We start from the raw sequence: 20,564 nt of genomic DNA on the forward strand, positions 1-20,564 counted from the left end.
ACTTTTGAAAATCTTGTTGTACAAAACCACATGGCCTAGGGCTTTGATATTTGGTATGTAGCATCATCTAGTGGTCTTCTACCAAGATTATTCAAATTATCCCCCTAGGATCAAATACGGCCCCGCCCTGGGGGTTACATGGTTTATAAAGACTTATTTAGGGAAAACTTTGAAAATCTTCTTTACAAAACCACATGGCCTAGGGCTTTGATATTTGGTATATAGCATCATCTAGTCAGACTAGTGGTCCTCTACCAAGATTATTCAAATTATCCCCGTAAGATCAAATATGGCCCTGCCCCGGGGGTCCCAAGTTTGACATAGACTTATATAGGAAAAAAGTTTAAAAACCTTCTTGTCTGAAACCACAACACTTAGACCTTTGATATTTGGTTTGTAGCATTGTCTTATGGTCCTCAACCAAAATTATTCAAATTGTACCCCTTGGGTGAAAAGAGGCCCTGCCCTTGGGGTCCCAAGTTTTATATAGACTTGTATAGGAAAAAGCTTTAAAAATCTTCTTGTCTGAAACCATACAACCTAGGCTTTTGATATTTGGTATGATGCATTGTCTAGTAGTCCTCTACCAAAATTGTTCAAATTATGCCCCTGGGGTTAAAAGAGGCCCTGCCATGGGGTCACTTGGTTATTATTTGAGTTATATAGGAAAAATACTTAAAAAATCATCTGATCCTATTTCCAAGACTGTTTAATTATAATTACCTGATGACCCCAAGTAATATGATGTCACTTGACTGTGACCTTGACCTACTGACCTACTTTCTTGTTTTTTAAGATACAGCCTTGAAATTTTGAGTTTTGCACACAAATCGTAAAACTGAATTTCATTGACCATGAATGTGACCTACTGACTTCCTTAATATTTTATCATCAGTTTGACATTTGAAACATGTAGCTCATATTACTCAGGTGAGCGATCCAGGGTCATCATGACCCTCTTGTTGGTAACTTAAAATTTATGATATCTGCCTAAAATTGTTGTGCTATTAAGAGCTTTAAAACATACCTGAATTATGATTTAAATAAAGTATTAAATGAGTCATCTGTTGTGTAGTGGGTGTGGAAGTTGATGAAGGTTCAGAGGTCTTGGGCTTGAACCCAAAAAGGGTCACAACAACTCCCAAACTATAAGGCATGTTCTCCCACCCTGACAAATATGAGCTTTTGATAAGTTATGGCAAACTCAGATGATACATTTCAAAGCTAAACAGTTAGTTTTGTCTTGCAGGAGCATCTTTGATCTGGAGCAATGTGATATTACTATTATTTAAATTCAAACGTTGTGGACCACTCCCATCAACAGAAGGGGCACGTGGCCCTTCTAAGGCCCCACTTCTTGATGATGTGTATGTGCCAGTGAAAGTGATGACTAGTAAAGGGGACCAAGTTTTAGTGTGAGTATTTTAAATAGAATTCATAACAAGCATTAAATGAATTTTGTGGTTATGTTTTCTGGGCTTCTTATGTTTCTGCTTTGCAATGTTGTTAGTATTCCATCCCCTATATTGTTGATGCATATGAACTAATGCATGTTCCATATTGATATACATAGAAAAGTAAGTATAATTTTCAGTTATACCTGTAAAACACAGGCAGTTATACATTTAAGTAATCCAGTACATTTTCTGTTAGACTAAATTTGTTTCAAAGTTGTGTCCAAGATCTACCTTTTGAAATAATTTTGAGCTATTTTTAGAACAACATATTTGTTGGCCTAAGCAATAGAGTACTAGAATTCCAGTCAGGAGGCAAAAGAATCAAATTTAAGGGTGTAGCTTCTCGTTAGTGGCTGGCAGAATATGAATTGTCTAAGGTCATTCATCTTCAATCTCTGATAAGTGTTGTTATTGAATGAAAACTAGTTATGTTAAAGCAGCATGCCTCCAGATCATTCGACAACAAAAAGAAAAATCATCTTCTTTAGAGATCTTGAAATAAATGCTATATTTCTTAAGAAGGCTTTAAAACTTAATTACTGACAAACTTTCTGTTACGGAAACACTTGAGAATTTGCTGTTTTTGCTACTTTTTACAATGAAAATTGAAAAGCGTTTGTGACGCTTTTACTCCAGGTAAATGGCTTGATTATAAATATCTATATTTTGAAGTCATTATTCACTACTTCAGCAATAGCACTATTGGTTACGACAACGGGAAAATGTCTTTATTGCAGCGGCGGTCCGGGGGTCGATTCCTGACATGGTCATTTTTTTTTCTTGATTTGGAACTTTTAAAATATGTTAGAAACAAAAATTTATATTCTAATGTTCATAATATGATCAAACTTCAATTTGAAAGAAAGATTACTTTTTAGCCAAATCTGGAGGTATGCTGCTTTAAGTGGCTTTGAAATAGAACTGAAGAACTGTTTTTAGATACATAACACTTAACAAAACAAAGAGTTTTTTGAAGAAGCTAGAACAGAATTTACCAAATAAAAATCCTGTCTATGTGAATATTGTTGATAGGTTCAATTTACAAGGACTTAAGCAGATACCAGAGACTGTTGTATAAGGTATTATCACTGTTTAATGGTAGATGTTGCTCGACTTTCTTATCACTACTATGTACAGTTTGAACTCGGTATTTTACATTCCAGGGGATCTAGAAATTTTTCTTTAAAAAGTGATAATTAGTGCAGGTATTTTTTCACTAAAAGTAAATGACATGTTGTATACATTTTGACAGTACACAGTAATATGAAACGCATTTAGTTCATAGTTCTTAGTTTTTATTGGCAATGTTTGACCAATCTTTATTTAAGAAACAAGTTTTTACTTTAACTGACTTCACCTCAGATTTACTGGTCCAGGATTGGCAGTTTGTTTTTGACATAATGGGAGTGAAGTTACATATATTAATGGGACTTGATAAATACTTGGTTTGTAGCAAAAACTTGCCGGTAAGGGAATAGACTATTGGAGATACCATTTTCTAGCTGTACATTTTTTTTGCTGGAGGACATTGCAGTATTAAATTGTCTTCCTAGGGTTTAGTAACATATTGATACTATAATTACCTTCCTGTTTAAATTCATTCTGGGTTTCATTTACTTAAGCAATCTTGTTCACTCTCAAAGGATTAGAACAGGGCTCCGGAAATTTTGAGAACTCAATCGGTCCGAAACGAACATCTCGACATCGGCGCTACCCCACCCGCCGTATTACCAGTATACCATATTTGTAAAACGTGATAGAGTAAAGAAATAAGCATGTCATGCATTAAAAATTATTTACCGGTCACCGCTGGTTACCATACAATAAAAGCAGTCATCCAGTGTTATTTGTGATCGTTACTTTGTTTAAATTTCGATGTTTTTTCCGAGAAAATACTTGCAAGGATAAAATTGCCGAGGCATTGTTTTCTTGGCACCATGTATCTAAAAGCCAACGCACGTGCCTTCGGTACCGTAAACACGGCAGATACTTTGTGATGTTAACACATTATTTGACGGAATTTTATAAAATACAATGCGTCAATGCGATTTACTCAATACAAAGTCTCTGCCAAACATCCTCAGTATTTTTTAGAATACTCTGCCGCGGACCAAACATGTTTGTTATGTGGACGCTGAGATCGAATTTCCCGTGTGTATGATACCAAAAGGTCACGTGTGTTGGCCGTGGATATTTCATTTCACTGGCATTGTACTTCAATAAGCAACTACGTTTTATAAAGTTATATGTTCTCTTCTGATCAATGTAAACAAACGTTTTTAAGACCGATTTGATAAACTGGCCGGTGCGCCTTCCCGGTTTTCTTTATCATTCGGGTTTGCCAGTCCATTTTTTTTTTTACAATCGGGTTAGACGATTTTCTGTACTTGTTTCAACTGGACTCAAATGAATCATGTATTTTTTTTTCAAATCAAGTAATTATAAAAATTATTTATATCGGTTTCCCGTGTGATGTCTCATTAAATGCAATGACCATTTGTTTCTTTTTACCTGTCTTCAAAATAAAACAATCCGTCGGCTAATAATCTAAATAAAAGAAGTGGGTCCCCGTCAAAAGATTTGGATCCAGTTAAAAGCATTTGGAAACCAGTCAAAAATGTTTATTACATTGCAGTCAGCTGCCTGCAAACATTAAAGGATGTGCCGCGCGAGCACTGATGTGTCACGTGCTAATTACGGACCGATTACCAAGGTGACAGTCAGACCGTTTGACACGTTTATTGATTATCTGAGGGTGCAACCAACAATTTCCTTCTTGGCAGGTGATCATGTATTGAGATTTCAGACCGAAATTTATACTTTTTCACCATTTCACGGGACCGATTTTTTTCATTTTTTCACTTCACGAATCGGTCTGAAAAGTCAAAAATCGGTCCAAAACCGACAAACCGGCAAAATTCCGGAGCCCTGGATTAGAACAAATCTCTTACATGTCCAGATTCCATTAGAAGTTTTATTCAGTATGCCAGGAAATGAACTAGAAATAAATGGAAGTGAATAGTAAGAACAGGACTGAACAAAATAATTTTAATATCAGTGATTTTTATTTAGTTTTTGGGACAATTTTATCTTCTTTCTTTCTGTAATTAAATAAATACAAGAACAAAAGTGGATACTTCTAAATCTTGAACCAGTATTTGTGACGTACATGTTAATATTTAATACTGCCACCTTCATTATGCATGGTTTTATGGCTCCATTTGAAGAAGAGGGGATATTTTTTTTTTGCTCATTTTCTTTTGGTAGACTATTTGGTTCCTGATCAGTAACTTTAAGGAATTCTTGGTCTAAACAATGGTCAAGCTTCATAATATTATTGTTATCCCCCGACGAAAGTCGGAGGGATATAGTTTTGGCATTGTCCGTCCGTCCGTCCTTCCATCCATCTTTCCGTCCGTCCGTCCGGAGCCATATCTAGGAAATGGTTAGGAATATTTATTTAAAACTTCATATACATGTTCACCACTATGAGTTCTTGCAGCCTGTCAAGTTTCAGTCAGATTGCCCAAGTAACATCAGAGTTATGGCCCTTAGAAGTTTCTAGTGTTAACTATATAGGGTACTATAAATATGCCAATTTCTGCATCATAACTTTTGATATATTTGACCTTGAACTATGAAACTTTAACAGAATTTAGAGCACTATAATGTGGTTGTGCACACACAATTTCGTATGGATTTCTTTTGTAACTGCAGAGTTATTGCCCTTTAATTGTCTAAAAATCCACATATTTGTACATAACAAACTTGCCATTTGGCAGAATTTCATTAAATTTCTTTCATTCTTTTCTGTGAACATTTATTATAAACATGTGAAGTTGCGCACCCACACCTGGTCGCCCACTTGCCTTGGTCACCCAGGGTGACCCCGGGGTCAAAATTGACCCCGCCCCAGGGGTCACTTGATTTTACATAGGAAAATCTTCTTCTCAAAAACCAGAAGACCTAGAGCTTAGATATTTGACTTGTAGCATTGCCTAGTGGACCTCTACAAAAGTTGTTCAAATCATGACCCCGGGGTCAAAATTGACCCCGCCCCATGGGTAACTTGATTTTACATAGGAAAATCTTCAAAATTTTTTCTAAAAATAAACCAGAAGGCCTAGAACTTAGATATTTCACATGTAGCATTGCCTAATAGACCTCTACAAAATTTGTTCAAATCATGACTCCAGGGTCAAAATTGACCCTGCCCCAGGGGTCACTTGATTTTACATAGGAAAATCTTCAAAAATTTTCTAAAAATAAACCAGAAGGCCTAGAGCTTAGATATTTCACATGTAGCATTGCCTAGTGGACCTCTACAAAATTTGTTCAAATCATGACCCCCGGGGTCAAAATTGACCCCGCTTCAGGGGTCACTTGATTTTACATAGGAAAATCTTCAAAATTTTTCTAAAAATAAACCAGAAGGCCTAGATCTTAGGTATTTGACATGTAGCATTACCTAATAGACTTCTACAAAATTTGTTCAAATCATGACCCCGCCCCATGGGGTTACTTCATTGTACATAGAAAAATCTTCAAATTTTCTAAAAATAAACCAGAAGGCCTAGAGCTTAGATATTTCACATGTAGCATTGCCTAGTGGACCTCTACAAAATTTGTTCAAAACATGACCCCTGGGGTCAAAATTGACCCTGCCCCAGGGGTCACTTGATTTTACTTAGAAAAATCATTGAAAATTTTCTTAAAATAAACCAGAAGGCCTAGAGCTTAGATATTTCACATGTAGCATTGCCTAGTGGACCTCTACAAAATTTGTTCAAATCATGACCCCTGGGTCAAAATTGACTCCGCACCAGGGGTCACTTGATTTTACATAGGAAAATCTTCAAAATATTTCTAAAAATAAACTAGAAGGTCTAGATCTTAGATATTTGACATGTAGCATTGCCTAGTAGACTTCTACAAAAAATTTTCAAATCATGACCCCCGGGGTCAAATTGACCCCGCTCCATGGGGTTACTTGATTGTACATAGAAAAATCTTCAAAATTTTCTAGAAATAAACCAGAAGGCCTAGAGCTTAGATATTTGACATGTAGCATTGCCTAGTGGACCTCTACAAAATGGATTCAAATCTTGACCCAGCCCCAGGGGTTACTTGATTGTACATAGGGAAATCTTAATAAATTTGCTAAAAATAAACCAGAAGGCCTAGATCTTAGATATTTGATATGTAACATTTCCTAGTAGACTTCTACAAACTTTGTTCAAATCATGACCCCGGGGGTAAAATTGGCCCCGCCCCAGGGGTTACTTGATTGTACATCGGAAAATCTTACAAAAAATTTCTAAAAATCATCAGTTTGACATTAGAAACATGTAGCTCATATTACTCTGGTGAGCGATCCAGGGTCATCATGACCCTCTTGTTTTTCATTTTTAATTTTCCATCAATATTTATAATCAACATGTGAAATTTTGTTTCCTCTCCCATTCCCCCGCACCCCCACACCCTTAAAAAATAAATATATATACATATATATATTTCCATTCCTTTTTTTTTTTTTTTTTTTTTTTTTTTTGTTAAATGTTCAAACCTTCAACATGTTAAGTTGTGACTGCACAAGCCTTGCCGTCAGTCATGTTCAAGATATCTTACCAGTGTTCTCATAAGGACATCTGTGTTTTAAGTTCAAATGTACATGTTAAACAACACATGGTGCCAAACCACTCAAAGACAATATTTCGTACCAGTTAAACTTCAAGTTCATATTTCAATTAACTGCATTTAATTTTAAAAGCTAAGCTTATTACAGAAAGCATATCCCATTCAAAATAAATTCTTTAGTCAGGATCAAAGTATCATACATTTATTATGTACTCTTTAATTAAACATTTGTTTTCTTTTAAATTGATTTTGACTAATGAAATTTTTTACTTCTTATTAACATCCTTAACTTTTTGCCAGATATATTTTTTTGCCATTCCTCACCACAAACCCTTTCGGCGGGGGATACCAATTCATCGAATTTGCTTGTTCATTTTCCAATTGGTCAAAACACGACCCTTATTGTATTTTGGGTCAGTAAGTCTAAGCATTGAGACTGGAAACAGTTTTCATTAAATAACTAAAGAACTGTTTGGCCAACTGTTGTCAAACTTCCTACGATGGTTATCTTTGGTCAGTAGATGACTACTTTCATTTTACGGGTCAGAATAGGTTAAGCTGACCATGAGACTGAAAAAAAGGTTTCTGCTCAGTAAGTATAGAACATTTTGGTGTACTGTTGTCAGACTTTACAGGATGATTGCATGCAGTCAGTAGGTGTTCCCTATTGTTTTGTTTTCTGAATGACTGTATTTTCTTAGATTTTAAATGATTGTCTTATATTTTGCAGTGATGCTGTCGTTAGCACTGTGTAGCTCCACACTGTCATGTATATAGTGATCATTCCCTGCACCTCATCACCATTCTCAGTACAGATGCACCGAATTTAGTACATGTGCACCTAACATTTGTGTCTGTAGTGAATCCCACTGATGCTGCATACTACCTATCCCAGGATACTTGTAACAGAGGGACAGTTACAGAAGAACAGATGAAATATTAATATTTTCAATTATAACAGTATTATAAGGAGTGCATGCTAAGTTTTTCCTGTGATAACATTCTTGCATGGGTGTGCTTACATTTGAAATAAATGTGTGTGTTTTTTCTTTCAATAAGCATCTGAGGTCAGTTTTCACATAATTTAGTCATACATATTGAAAATGATTGTGTAAAACCAAAATCTGAAGTGCTAATTGAGAAGATTTACTTGTAATGAGCAGCTTTATTTATGTTGAAAATATTTTAACAGATGAAGTTTCTTGTTTGTAGAAATTTGCTACATGATTTGTGTACATATAAGTATGAAATCAACCTTTCCTATGTGCACTTATTAAAAAGATGCCACAACACTTAACCTCTGGTGACACTTAGTTGCCATGCAACATAATAGGTCAAAGGAAGACAAGCTTAACTGGATAAAAGCACATTCAGGCTGTTTAGAGATTATGCTTAAGCTCTCAAAAAGGCAAAAAGCACTTAGGCCAAACAGATTGAAGCGCTCAAGGCTGCCAGATCTATGCACTTAAGCTTGCGAAGCAAAAGCCCTCAAACCAGAAGCATGCATGCTAGATTTAAAACACTCTTTGAGTTTAGGCTACAGTGTTCCAGCCTGAAGCACGTCATGCACATTCAAACTGGAAGCATTGCTGCCTGATGCACACCTTCCACCCATTGATCTCTTCATTCCTCATGACAGTAACATTTATTGCTGTAAAGTAGTATGATACCGTATTTTCCAGACAATAGGCCGAAGCCTAAACATTTTAAAAAATGAAATTTTCAGTGGTGCTGCCTATGCGTCGAAGCCTATACATCAATTTATTTTTTCTAAATGGGCCTTTCATTCGGCCTGTAAATAATATCAGTATTACATCTTGGTACTGGAAATAGATTTTAACATGAAATCAGTATGTTTTATGTTCATTATTCAAAGAATTCCCATCTTTGTAAAATCTTCACGAAAGACAAACTGTGAAATTAGCCCAGTTGTTTCGCATCTTTAATGTTCTGGAGACAAAAGATGAACAGACACAAACAGACAATTACCTGTATTGAGTCAAATATTTGTAATATGATTACCAAACAGAACAGTGTTTTCCATTACATACGTCAAAGTGGCGACCAACAAACTGATTTCCATTCTCTTCAGCGTATGCAACCAAACAATTTTCTCTTTTTCGTCTGTGTAGCCATATTTTGCTTATCCGATCGAATCAGGTTAAAAGTACAGAATGGACAATTTTGCCGAGAGGGCCTTTGAAAACAGCTATAACTTACAGTTCGGACTTAATAGTTCACTGCATTCGACAGATTAACAAGTATGATTACCAGTAAATACAACTGACTTCAATGACTATTTGTCGAGGACAGCTTGTCTTTATACAACATGGTCAAGTTCACAGCATTGCGGAGTATTGGCCGTGGCCAATATGCCGGAGCTGCCTATACCATAAATTTATTTCTGATATAGTTAAAATATACGGTTGCGGCCAATACGGTGCAGCAGCCTATTGTCTGGAAAATACGGTAATGCATGTAAATTGTTGCAAAATTTTGTGATTTTTTGTTTGTTAACTTTTATATGTGTACATATATATATATATGAGCCGTGCCATGAGAAAACCAACATAGTGGGTTTGCGACCAGCATGGATCCAGACCAGCCTGCGCATCCGCGCAGTCTGGCCAGGATCCATGCTGTTCGCTTACAGTTTCTCCAATTCCAATAGGCTTTAAAAGCGAACAGCATGGAGCCTGACCAGACTGCGCGGATGCACAGGCTGGTCTGGATCCATGCTGGTCGCAAACCCACTATGTTGGTTTTCTCATGGCACGGCTCAAATATATAACACTTGCTTACTTTGGGAACAATTCAGATTTCTAAGGTAACAAGCTTTTTGGAAAGAAATAATGATCAACAAATGATTTTATACAAAATTTTGATTTACACATGATTTGGCTGAACTAAAGGTCTGATACATGTTTATTTCAGAATTGTTTAGGGATTCATTTTTTTGATAATCATTGATTGTCTGAAGAAATTGTTTACAGGCAGCAGACTTGCATTTTTTTGTGACATCCCAGGGGTGGCGAAATCTGATTTTGACTTGCTTGTCCTTTTTTATCAATTGCTATTTTGTACTTGTCCGTATGATGGTTATATAGTAAATTCTGGTCAAATTTTACTTGTCCGTACAAGCTTTGGGACAGCCTGGGCAATACGGATAATTGAATTTGCCACCCCTGCATCCATATGTCACCAACCTTTCTTGCAATATTTTCGAAATTTACAAAAGTTTTTATAGTATAAGAGGCTCTGATTTGCATTTAACATGATTGTATTACCATTATATACAGAAAGTGAGCATTAGGAACCGGAACGTGGAAGTTGTTTGATAGATTTATTTTCTAGTTTACATTTTTTGTATTCCAGTTCCAGTGTTCCCTGTAAATATTTTAGTGTTTTTTTTTCTTATTTCACCATTTTCATATTGTTGACATGTACATACACCTCAGTGTTCGAAATAGTCATTATCCATGCATGAAAATGTAAAAACTGGGTTTTCTTACTTTGTATGGGTTAAACAGTGAAAGTGCTGATCTTTTTGTGCTTGTTCTTGTTTGGAATTGAACTGAATTAATGTTGTATGTGTGAAACATGTCAGAATTGTACTAAGGCATCGAGCCATTCATTTTTACTTCTTTTCTTATATTTTAGAGTCCAGATGAACAACTAAATGAACACCATTCTTCCTAGAATATTTGCCAGTTCTAACAGGATTGTAGTGTGTATGTCCAGTGAAAACCTCATCTCCTTTGTGTGTTTAGATAAATTTAAATGTTGATGTGTAGGTCCAGTTTTAATGTGTGACAATTTTTGGAATGTCAGACCCTCAGTTTTGGTATGCCATGCTTTACAAACAAGTTTCAGTGAGAAAAAATGAAATTTTTGTTACCCATTAGAAACTGTGATTTTATCAAGACTTTTTGAGATGCTTAGGTTTGATAGAACTTTAAGAATATTTTTCGCCAACATTATTTCTGTATTATTTTTCTTTTAGGGTGATATAACATTTGATAAAAAATACTGTGATTGAGAGCTGGTTGATGGTTGATTTTTTCCCTTTTTCCTTAAGTACCAGTGTCACTATGCTAGTTTGAAATTGTTGTGTTACTGGTATTTACATGTATACATTTATATACTATTGATTTGGTTGAAACATTTACGTGACAGATGTGTATATATTTTTAATAATGCCCACTGTGATTTTAGATAAAAATATATCCAAGTTGTTTAAATCAGAGAGATTGAATAGAGTTGGCCCAAGTAATGCTTTAAAGTTATTTTGTGCAGCTTTCAATAGACTTAATATCTGATACAACAAGCTGTTTCAAGATAAAACCTTCAAGCACTTGGTCTTTTATATGTCGAAATCTGAGGGTGTATTACTGGTAGTTGCCAAACTTCAGTGAAATTAATCATGTTTTCACTTTCTACAAATCTACATGTAGTTCGACTTGTTCGATATATTTGAATGAATCTGTCCCGGGGTTAATATCAGAAAAAAGTAAAACTAACCTTTCTAGTCACATTCTTTTAAATTTCAAAAATCATGCAACTGTATTGAAAGATATTTAAGGACAGCTATCCAGCTCCTTCAGGTTGTAGCCCTGTTGTTTTCCTTACTCTGTTATTAGATATATTAATTGCCATGGAGAAAAAACAGTTTCAAGGCTGTGCATGAGCTTTGACTTGCAAAGTATTTTCAATATAATTTCATGTCACTGCATTCTTTTGTAAAATTAAAACAGGGTCACTTTTTGATGGTGAAACAAATTCTTAAGGTAATTATTTACAGCAACAAACATTTACTGCTGTGTAGTCCTGACAAAAGTCTGGATTTATCACCCATACCTTTCACATTTAACAATTGTGCATTAGGCAAAACAGCCACTGTTTAGTATCATAGAATGATTACTTAACTCTAAGGGATTGGTGTCTTCTAAGTTTTATTATGCTCATTTTGTAAGAGCCTATGAAAGATTCCAAGATTGATTCATTGGTACCAATATAACTTGTGGTTAGATACCTTTGTGTATATTCTACCTTTATTTTTTTAAATTTCTCTTGTTCGTTTGATTCTCCACTATTGATATTTATGAAGTGCCAGGAAAAGAATTAAATTAACTATGAAATGATTCTGAAAATTATATGCAGATGAAAAAGTTTTTAAAATGGTTGTAAATACTGTTGATTTTATTTATATTTTCACACATGTTATACCACCCATTATAAAATGGTTGGAAATGAACTGTTTAAGATACCATATTACTGTCCTTTCTAAATGGATTTGTTTGGTTTTATTTTAATATAGTTGACTAAGAAGCTGTGGCAAACGCTTTCATTTGAATATATTATTTCAACATTAACACATGTTTGTGCACAAAACCATGACCAAACTAATTTGAGATAAATACTACATGTTGTAAATAGTTTGTTATTTCATTTTTAAACCTATTACATGTTTTGTAGTATAAAATGCATCCAGATGTTTACTATTGAAATACAAGTTACCTTCTGTTTAATATGCAATCATTAATACGTAAGTAGTAATGTTGATGACACTGCACAAAACTTGTTACGTTACAAATATACTGCCTAGTGCAAAACGGTTGTAACTCAAATAGAATAAAGAAGATACAACTGTTTTTCACTGAGCAGATGAAATGATCCTCTTTATATAGATGTATTTTAAATAACTGAATTTTTATGTACTATAAGATTTATAATTATAGTTAATGTTTATCATTCTCCTAAAAATGTGTGTAAATACTCCATAAAACTGCAGGACAGGAGAAAAATCCTGATCAGTTATAACATGCCAAAAAAGATGCAGCTAAAATACAAAAGGCCATTTGATCAAACTTTTTTGATGTACTATAAACAAAAGCCTCTCTGACGTGCTGTGGATAATTCCCAGTTTTGTAAAAGAAAAATGTGAAAAATTGAGTGTCAAGATAGAAAAAAATGATTTGAGCTGCCTTCTTGAGCTGTTTAAAGTTTTCTGCCCTTAATTATTATTTTAAAGATGTACCTAATAATAAAATTTTGATATGTCATAGTAAAGAAGTTGTTATGTAGTCATTGATAGAAGCAATATTCAATGCAAAATTGTGTGTCTGTAAATTTGTGTGAGACATTGTTTTTTCCCACCCTCCTTTTTCTTGTACAGACTATTTATATCAGTCATTGGGGAATTTTTAAAAAATACATTGCACAAACTGTGATTTCTCCATTAATTGACAGCCTGCTACAAGAATTAGATCCCTAGATGCAAGTTCAGTGTTATACCTCCAGAACTTTCATACAAAATTAAGGTACTGAGGTCCAGTATGATTCAGTATGTAACTCGCATGGTTTGTTGAAAAATTCTTGATGATTGATTTAAGAAATGAAATGGAAATAATATTTTTTAGACATGCATTATTTTGCTCCTCTTTGAATAGGGGCTTTAGTTTTGCTCATTGTTGATAGGGTGGTGTGTAGGTAGAACATTTCGTTTCTTGTCAGTATCTAGAGAAGGCTTGGTCTCTCATTGGTCTAATGCCTGTGGTGAGAAGCCTTATAGATATAAGATCAGAAGGTTGGCACAGTGACTGTTCAAAAACTGTTTCCACTCAAAAAATAATGAAGCTTTTTCCTTCAGTATTCAAACTACATTTGGTGATTGCCTGTGGTCAGTAGATGACCCATATAGTTCTTCATGTCAGTAAATTAAGGTTACAGCGACCATGATACTGAAAGTGTTTTCCATCAGCAACTAATGAAAGCTTTAGCCTGCAGTCATCAAACTTCACAGGATGATTGCCTGTGATCAATAGATAACCCATGTTGTATTGGGGTTCAGTAAGTCAAAGGTCAAGGTCACTGTGACTGCTAGAGTGAAAACCAGTTCTTCTTAATTGCTAAAACATACAGTCAAAGGTTTAGGTTACAGCATATAAAATTACATTCACTCTTGCATTGATCAGGCCATCTTAGGGGCATATGTGATTTACAAACAGCTTTGGTTATTTCGAGTATGCTTAGGAGAAATTCTTTATACAGTTTTTACATTGATGTAGACACGAGCATTCAAGCGAGAAAATATTTGGGTTTTACTGTTCCTCCTCATCATTCACATTCTTGTAAAGTGTTTACTGATTATATAAACAATGAATTGTTTTGGTTTCATTAAATATAAACATGTTTATTCTGCCTTTTCTGAAATAAGAAATATTTTAGTTGCAGTTTTGAAATATATACCAAATGTAATACTCGAATAAGGCTTCAACATCATGACACATTTTGAAACTACTCTCCGTATGTTGTATGTAACATTAATAGATATTCTATGGTCTTAAATTGTACAGTTGAAAGGTTGTATTTTCTGTTACGAGATGAATAAATGAACAACAAACACATCTGTTGATTTCTTTCTCAATAATTGTTCCAGTCATTCTTCCACCACTTCCATGAAACCAGATTTCAGTATTTTATAGATGCTTTAAGAATACGTCTGATTTACCTAGTTATCCATTTACTGGTAGTTCTTCAAAAGAGATCCATTTACAGGTAGTTCTTCAAATGAGTTATGAACCAGACACTTCCTGGTTGACGATTTCTTCCTGTCTTCAGGGACAAAGCTATGTGAAATTCCCCAAAATATTTACATTAGAGGAATGAGGCATGTGTTGGAAAACAAGTTACTAAGTATCACAGTGGCAATACAGAAGTACTCTACAGGTGTAAAACTGTTCTTCTAATATAGGGGACTAAAATGTTTCAAGACATTTGGGAGCTAAGAAACATAAACTGTTTCTATCTAAATTTCAGTAGTAGCCCTGAGCCACAAGTACATATATATTCGACGCGAACGTTCGCGTGCTGTACAAAATGTACTAAGATAATCCAACAATGCCAATAAAAGTTATGGAGCAGAAACGCTTTTACTTGACCTTTGGCTGACCATCATGTGTCATGTGCACCACACATAGTAAAAGAAGATCATGGGGAACATTTCTGTCTAGAAATGAAAAAATTCTTCTATGCAATTAAAATTTATGAAGCAGCGAGCTTTATACTTGACCTTCAATGGTAACTAATAGGCATACAAGCAACACATCATCTGGTTGTGGGGAACATGTGTGCGAGTGTGTGTAAAAAATAAAGGCAAGAAGCTATGGAACTAAAACATTTTAAACTTTAATTCAAATAGTGACTGACCACCAAAAATGGAAACACCTTAAACAGTGACCGCAACCTTTAGCCAACAAGTCAACACATTGTCTCATCATAGGTACTAAGATAATCCATTAATGTGTAGAAGTTATGGAGTGGAAACAATTCTTTCTTTTTTTGTTGGATTTAACGTCGCACCGGCACATGATAGGTCATATGGCGGCTTTCTTTTCTTTTTTTTCTGAATGAAAGTTATGCTTCTGACACCTCTCACCTAGGTCAATAAACTTTTTGAAAGAAAGGTCTAGTTTATTGTGAAAGTGACTCTTTTCTCCTACTCAAGATAACTGTATGTATGCTTGTTGAGTTTTTGACCACCATGTCATTTTTCAGCCAAGGGGGTTTTGACTGAGGGGATTTTGAGCATCTCCCATAAAAATAGCTAGTTTACATCCCTGCTCTTGCTTCCAGGCAGTTTGGACCACTAAGTTGCTTAAAACGTTTTATATTCAAAGTGAATATCACTTTGACATCAATTTCCATCTATGGCAGGTAATACATAGCTTCTGAGTAAACACGTCTGTCAATCAAACAACTCGACCTTGGAGCTTTTCTTTCTTCACCACAACTTGGCGAGACAAAACTAATGAAACTGACCAATCGGAGATTCTTTTTGACTTTTTTTTCAGTTTAATTTGTAAGGAAGTACGTAGACCTCTGTGAAAGCCCAATTTTTTTTTGATAAGATCTTTTGATCAAAAAACAAAAACCGTCTCTAATTGAGCAGAACAATTTGTATAAATACAATGCCTATGCAAGGATGCTTCTGACCAAGTTTATCCAGTAAATGGTTCACAAGAATTAGTTTAAAGGAAAACGCTAATAAAAGACACTGGACATGACACAGTCACAATAGTTTGCTTCGAGTACTTGTTTCAGTTGAGGTCACAATACGAAGTGATGGACTGATGAAGTCAGATTTAAGTTTTCTCAATTCATTTATTTAAACTGAACCATATTGAGGTTTTATTCATTACGACATTTATTTTTCACTTACTGACCACAAAATTATCTGGAGCCGTATTCCCTAAGGCTAATATCACAAGAAGTTGGAAATCAATCGGCCTTAAGCAATCTACTTATCTGAAACTAGTTTAAAACTTTTAAGGATCAGTGTATACATTACCTTAGACCAAATTACCACTTTGACAATAAATATTGCCTATTTGACCCATTCCATCATCCTAATGACTTGACTATGGAAGCCCTGGAGAGACAATTGATTTCCGTACTTCCCTGGGGACTTCTGACTTCTAACTTTTGCACTTCTCACTTCCAACTTCTTGACTTCCTACTTCCTACTTCTAACTTCCACACTTCTGACTTCTAACTTCCGTACTTCTGACTTCCAACTTCCTGACTTTCGACTTCTGATTTCCAACTTCCACACTTCTTACTTCCGACTTCTTGACTTCTTACTTCCTTCTTCTAACTTCCTGACTTCCACACTTCTGACTTCCAACTTCCTGACTTCTTACTTCCGACTTCCGCACTTCTTACTTCCAACTTCCTGACTTCTTACTTCCGACTTCCAACTTCCACACTTCTTACTTCCGACTTCCAAAGAGGGAAAGTTGGAAGTCAGAAGTGCGGAAGTCGGAAGTCAGGAAGTTAGAAGTCAGAAGTGTGGAAGTTAGAAGTCAGAAGTGCAGAAGTTAGAAGAGGGAAGTAAGAAGTTGGAAGTAAGAAGTGTGGAAACTGGAAATCAGAAGTCAAAAGTCAAGAAGTTCGAAGTCAGAAGTAAGAAGTGTGGAGGTTGGAAGTAAGAAGTCAGGAAGTTGGAAGTCAGAAGTGCGGAAGTCGAAAGTAAGAAGTTGGAAGTCAGAAGTGCGGAAGTAAGAAGTCAGGAAGTTGGAAGTCAGAAGTGCGGAAGCTGGAAGTCTGAAGTAAGAAAGTTAGAAGAAGGAAGTAAGAAGTCAAGAAGTAGGAAGTAAGAAGTGTGGAAGTTGGAAATCAGAAGTCGAAAGTCAGGAAGTTGGAAGTCAGAAGTGCGGAAGTTAGAAGTCAAAAGTGTGGAAGTTAGAAGTAGGAAGTCAAGAAGTAGGAAGTGAGAAGTGCAAAAGTTAGAAGTCAGAAGTGGGAAGTACGGAAATCAATTGTCCCTCCAGGGCTTCCATACTTTACTGGTAATGGCAAGTGTAACCATGATCTTCACTTGATCAACTGGGATCGACTCGTCACAAGCTAATGCATATTCATTTATAAGTTACACTAACAAGGATTGCTACGAATAATGTCTGTCGATTTCAAACTTTATAGACTTTGACTGCAGGGTAAAAAAATGGGCACAAAGCTAAGCTGGATTTTTTAGGCCTTATCAACAGTAGTTCAGTTATGTAATGGCAGGACTATTTCTTTTGTTTTGTGTATTTAGAACCGTTTTTCAACAGTCTTATGTAACGGCGGGACTTCTGTTAAATCATAATGTTAGTTTTATCTAGGTTTCTCATAATGATTTATCTTATATGTATACGCTACACAATATTTGTTCATACGAGATATGAAAATTCCAGCATATTTTCTGCGTTTACATGAGCATCATCTAGACTTGCTATAACCAAAGAGTTATAAAAAATAATTTATTTAAAATGCATTTTATACTTCTTTGTTATAACGTATAACCGACACTATATTTGTTATTAGCTGACATATCCGGATTTGTTATAACGTATACCAGATACTACTTGTCATTAGCAGACATATCAAGATTTGTTGTAACGAATACCCGAAACAATGTGTCATTAGCTGACATATCAATATGTTATGACAAGTCAAGATTTGTTGTAAAGAATAGTCAATACTACGTGTCATTAATGGCTATGTTTTGGACTAAGAGATACAGGACGTTGCATTTTTTAAATTTGTCATTTTAACTTTATTATAATTGAAACCAGATACAAAAAGTCGTCTGTTGATGTAGTTTAGACGAGGCAAATGTTTCAAAACTTGCAGTGTAAATTGAATTTATTGTAACAACGCGAGAAATGCACGGGGATCGAAAAGAAACTAATAATTATAAGAAAATGTATCTCCGAATAAATTATAAAGTATCAATGACACCCAAAAACATGTCCCAACAGTGCACTAGAAGAAAATGCATAGAAATTTTCGGGGTAATTATTTGGTACCGTAAGTCTCTCATATATATACAATATATATATTCTTCAATCAAGGATATGTCAGTGTAAATGAGCTGAGCGTTAGTTTTCTAAGAAAACGCCGTTAAACTATGTTACACGAATCACACGTGCACCGCTCTTTTACAAAACTATGTCCGCCATGTTTTCTTCAGTGAACGAAATAAAAGGAGTATTTTACCTTAGAGTTCCTTATTGTAGAGTACGACTGACTTTCTAATCTAAATAAAACATCACTTTTTTATAACATCCCACTGTCCGATCTTTCTGATCACTTAACGATCACTCACAATTACAAAATAAAACCAACGTGACATCAAAATTATCACTTTACACGGCTTCATGGACATCACGGCCTACTAACATTAAATTTGTAATCATGCGCCAACCAAACAAATGATGAAAGATCGGTACTTTTTCAAAGACATGTTTTATTTCCTGTAATTTTCTGATATTCTAACCTTCAAACAACCGAATTGTATGCACAGAAATAACGAAACATTTATGCAATATAGTTTTTAGTTTAAATTTTGGATCTATCTTTTTCCAGCCCAACAACAGACATGTATATGTCACAAACCCGGTCTGTCCTCGAAATCAGTGTCAAAGGTTACTAGAACATAAATACAATAAATAAACAACCGCTTACTATGTTCTTGTAAGTCCTGTAAGATGAAACGGCTCGTGATTATACATTCATATATTTTCCGTATCGGGAACATTGACAATCACAAGTCGATCCTTACCACGAACATGAAAACAGTTACTTTTATGCCTTTGTTTACATTTCGAAGGTAACTATTCACATATACGTTCAAGAACGTAAATTTCGTGCTTTCCGACCCACATTGTGTGTAAACTTTTGTATTTAAAAGTATGGTGTATTCGGCAAACCATTTGTAACTTCCGACGTGGTAAATGTCATTGAGAGTATCAGTTATGTTTACGAAATTTAATTGAATATTTATGTTTTATACTTGCAAAAGAAAAACTTGATGGCCATGGTCGCTGACTTCGAATTCCTCGCCCATCACCGATGTGGGAACAAAAACCCACTTGAGGTGTGAAACTTTTCACGTAAGGAAGCCATCCAATTGAGGTTAGTGTCTCGATCTAGGTACTAGTCTGAGCCTCAAAAATGTCTGGAGGGACCCCTGTAGCCTTTCCCCACCAACAGAACCTGGGGAAAGTTCATTGTGTCGTTTCGGTGTTACTCTTAATCAAGCAAAATAAACATTGTTCCCATTTTTGTTTGTTTGTTTTATATAAATGAATATGCAAAAAGGGTTTGTTTGTTTCAGTGTAACGTCAAAATATAATATTACAATTATAAATCAACAGTGAACGCCACATTCATTATTTTTTCACGAGGGGTTAATGCTTTAATCTTACAGGTAAAACAAACATATTCCTATTGTATAAAGGGTAAAGGTAAATATATATGTATATGTGTGTGTACTCGTGGAATTAAATGTTAAGTGTAAAAAGTATATATTCACAGTTCAAATCATCCATGCTAAATAATACGTCGAAAGATACCTTAACAAATTTATATTTTCACGTATCTGGGCGAAACATACCGTCCTTAACAAATAGATATGTTCTCATATCTGAATGGAATTACAATCCAATACCATAACAAATATATATATTCACATATTAGGGCGGATATAACCACCGAAAGCATATCAAGAAATGTAAATGAATTTGCCTATTAAGAGAAATCTTTCAAAATCAGAAAATTGTCACTTGAAAGAGGAGGCGGATTGGGATGTGGTGGTAAGATAAAACAAGAAATTAGCCAAAATAAAATTAAAGAAAGAAGCGTGCTATTCACTCTTGAATGCTGACGAAGAAGGAAGATGCCGTTTCACGATTGGTTCAACAGTATAAAAGGAATTCATTGATTGGCTTTTACCGTAATATATAAATTAACATATTTCAGAATAGGACCGATTTGCTCCAAATATAAAACAATGATATAAATAATTTTATCTACCTATAAAATTCATATATATATAAGCAGTACAATTCCTGTAAATGAGCACTACGTAAGCGCTCAGGCCCCTCTCGCACACCATACCTATAGTTCGGACTTCTTTTATGTGTA

The 20,564-nt window shown here is 35.0% G+C and overlaps 1 protein-coding gene across 5 annotated transcripts in view; it reads left to right on the top strand.

Annotated features, from left to right (window-relative positions):
• The window catches only part of LOC123554211 (monocarboxylate transporter 12-like), a 43,865-nt gene extending 29,365 nt beyond the window's left edge, over positions 1-14,500 (top strand). For 3 of the 5 annotated variants that reach the window (XM_053548382.1, XM_053548380.1, XM_053548381.1), the window contains exons 6-8: positions 1,250-1,415; positions 2,490-2,536; positions 10,755-14,500. In XM_053548382.1, the coding sequence (XP_053404357.1) occupies positions 1,250-1,415; positions 2,490-2,535 (212 nt within the window). In that variant the 3' untranslated portion in view covers position 2,536; positions 10,755-14,500. Of the gene's footprint in view, positions 1-1,249; positions 1,416-2,489; positions 2,537-7,824 lie in introns of all 5 variants that reach the window. The other 2 variants (XM_045344196.2, XM_053548383.1) reach the window with 2 other exon arrangements.
• Positions 14,501-20,564: the final 6,064 nt, after the last annotated feature.

Source organism: Mercenaria mercenaria, chromosome 7 (genome assembly GCF_021730395.1).
Source record: "Mercenaria mercenaria strain notata chromosome 7, MADL_Memer_1, whole genome shotgun sequence".
Lineage (NCBI taxonomy): Eukaryota > Metazoa > Mollusca > Bivalvia > Venerida > Veneridae > Mercenaria > Mercenaria mercenaria.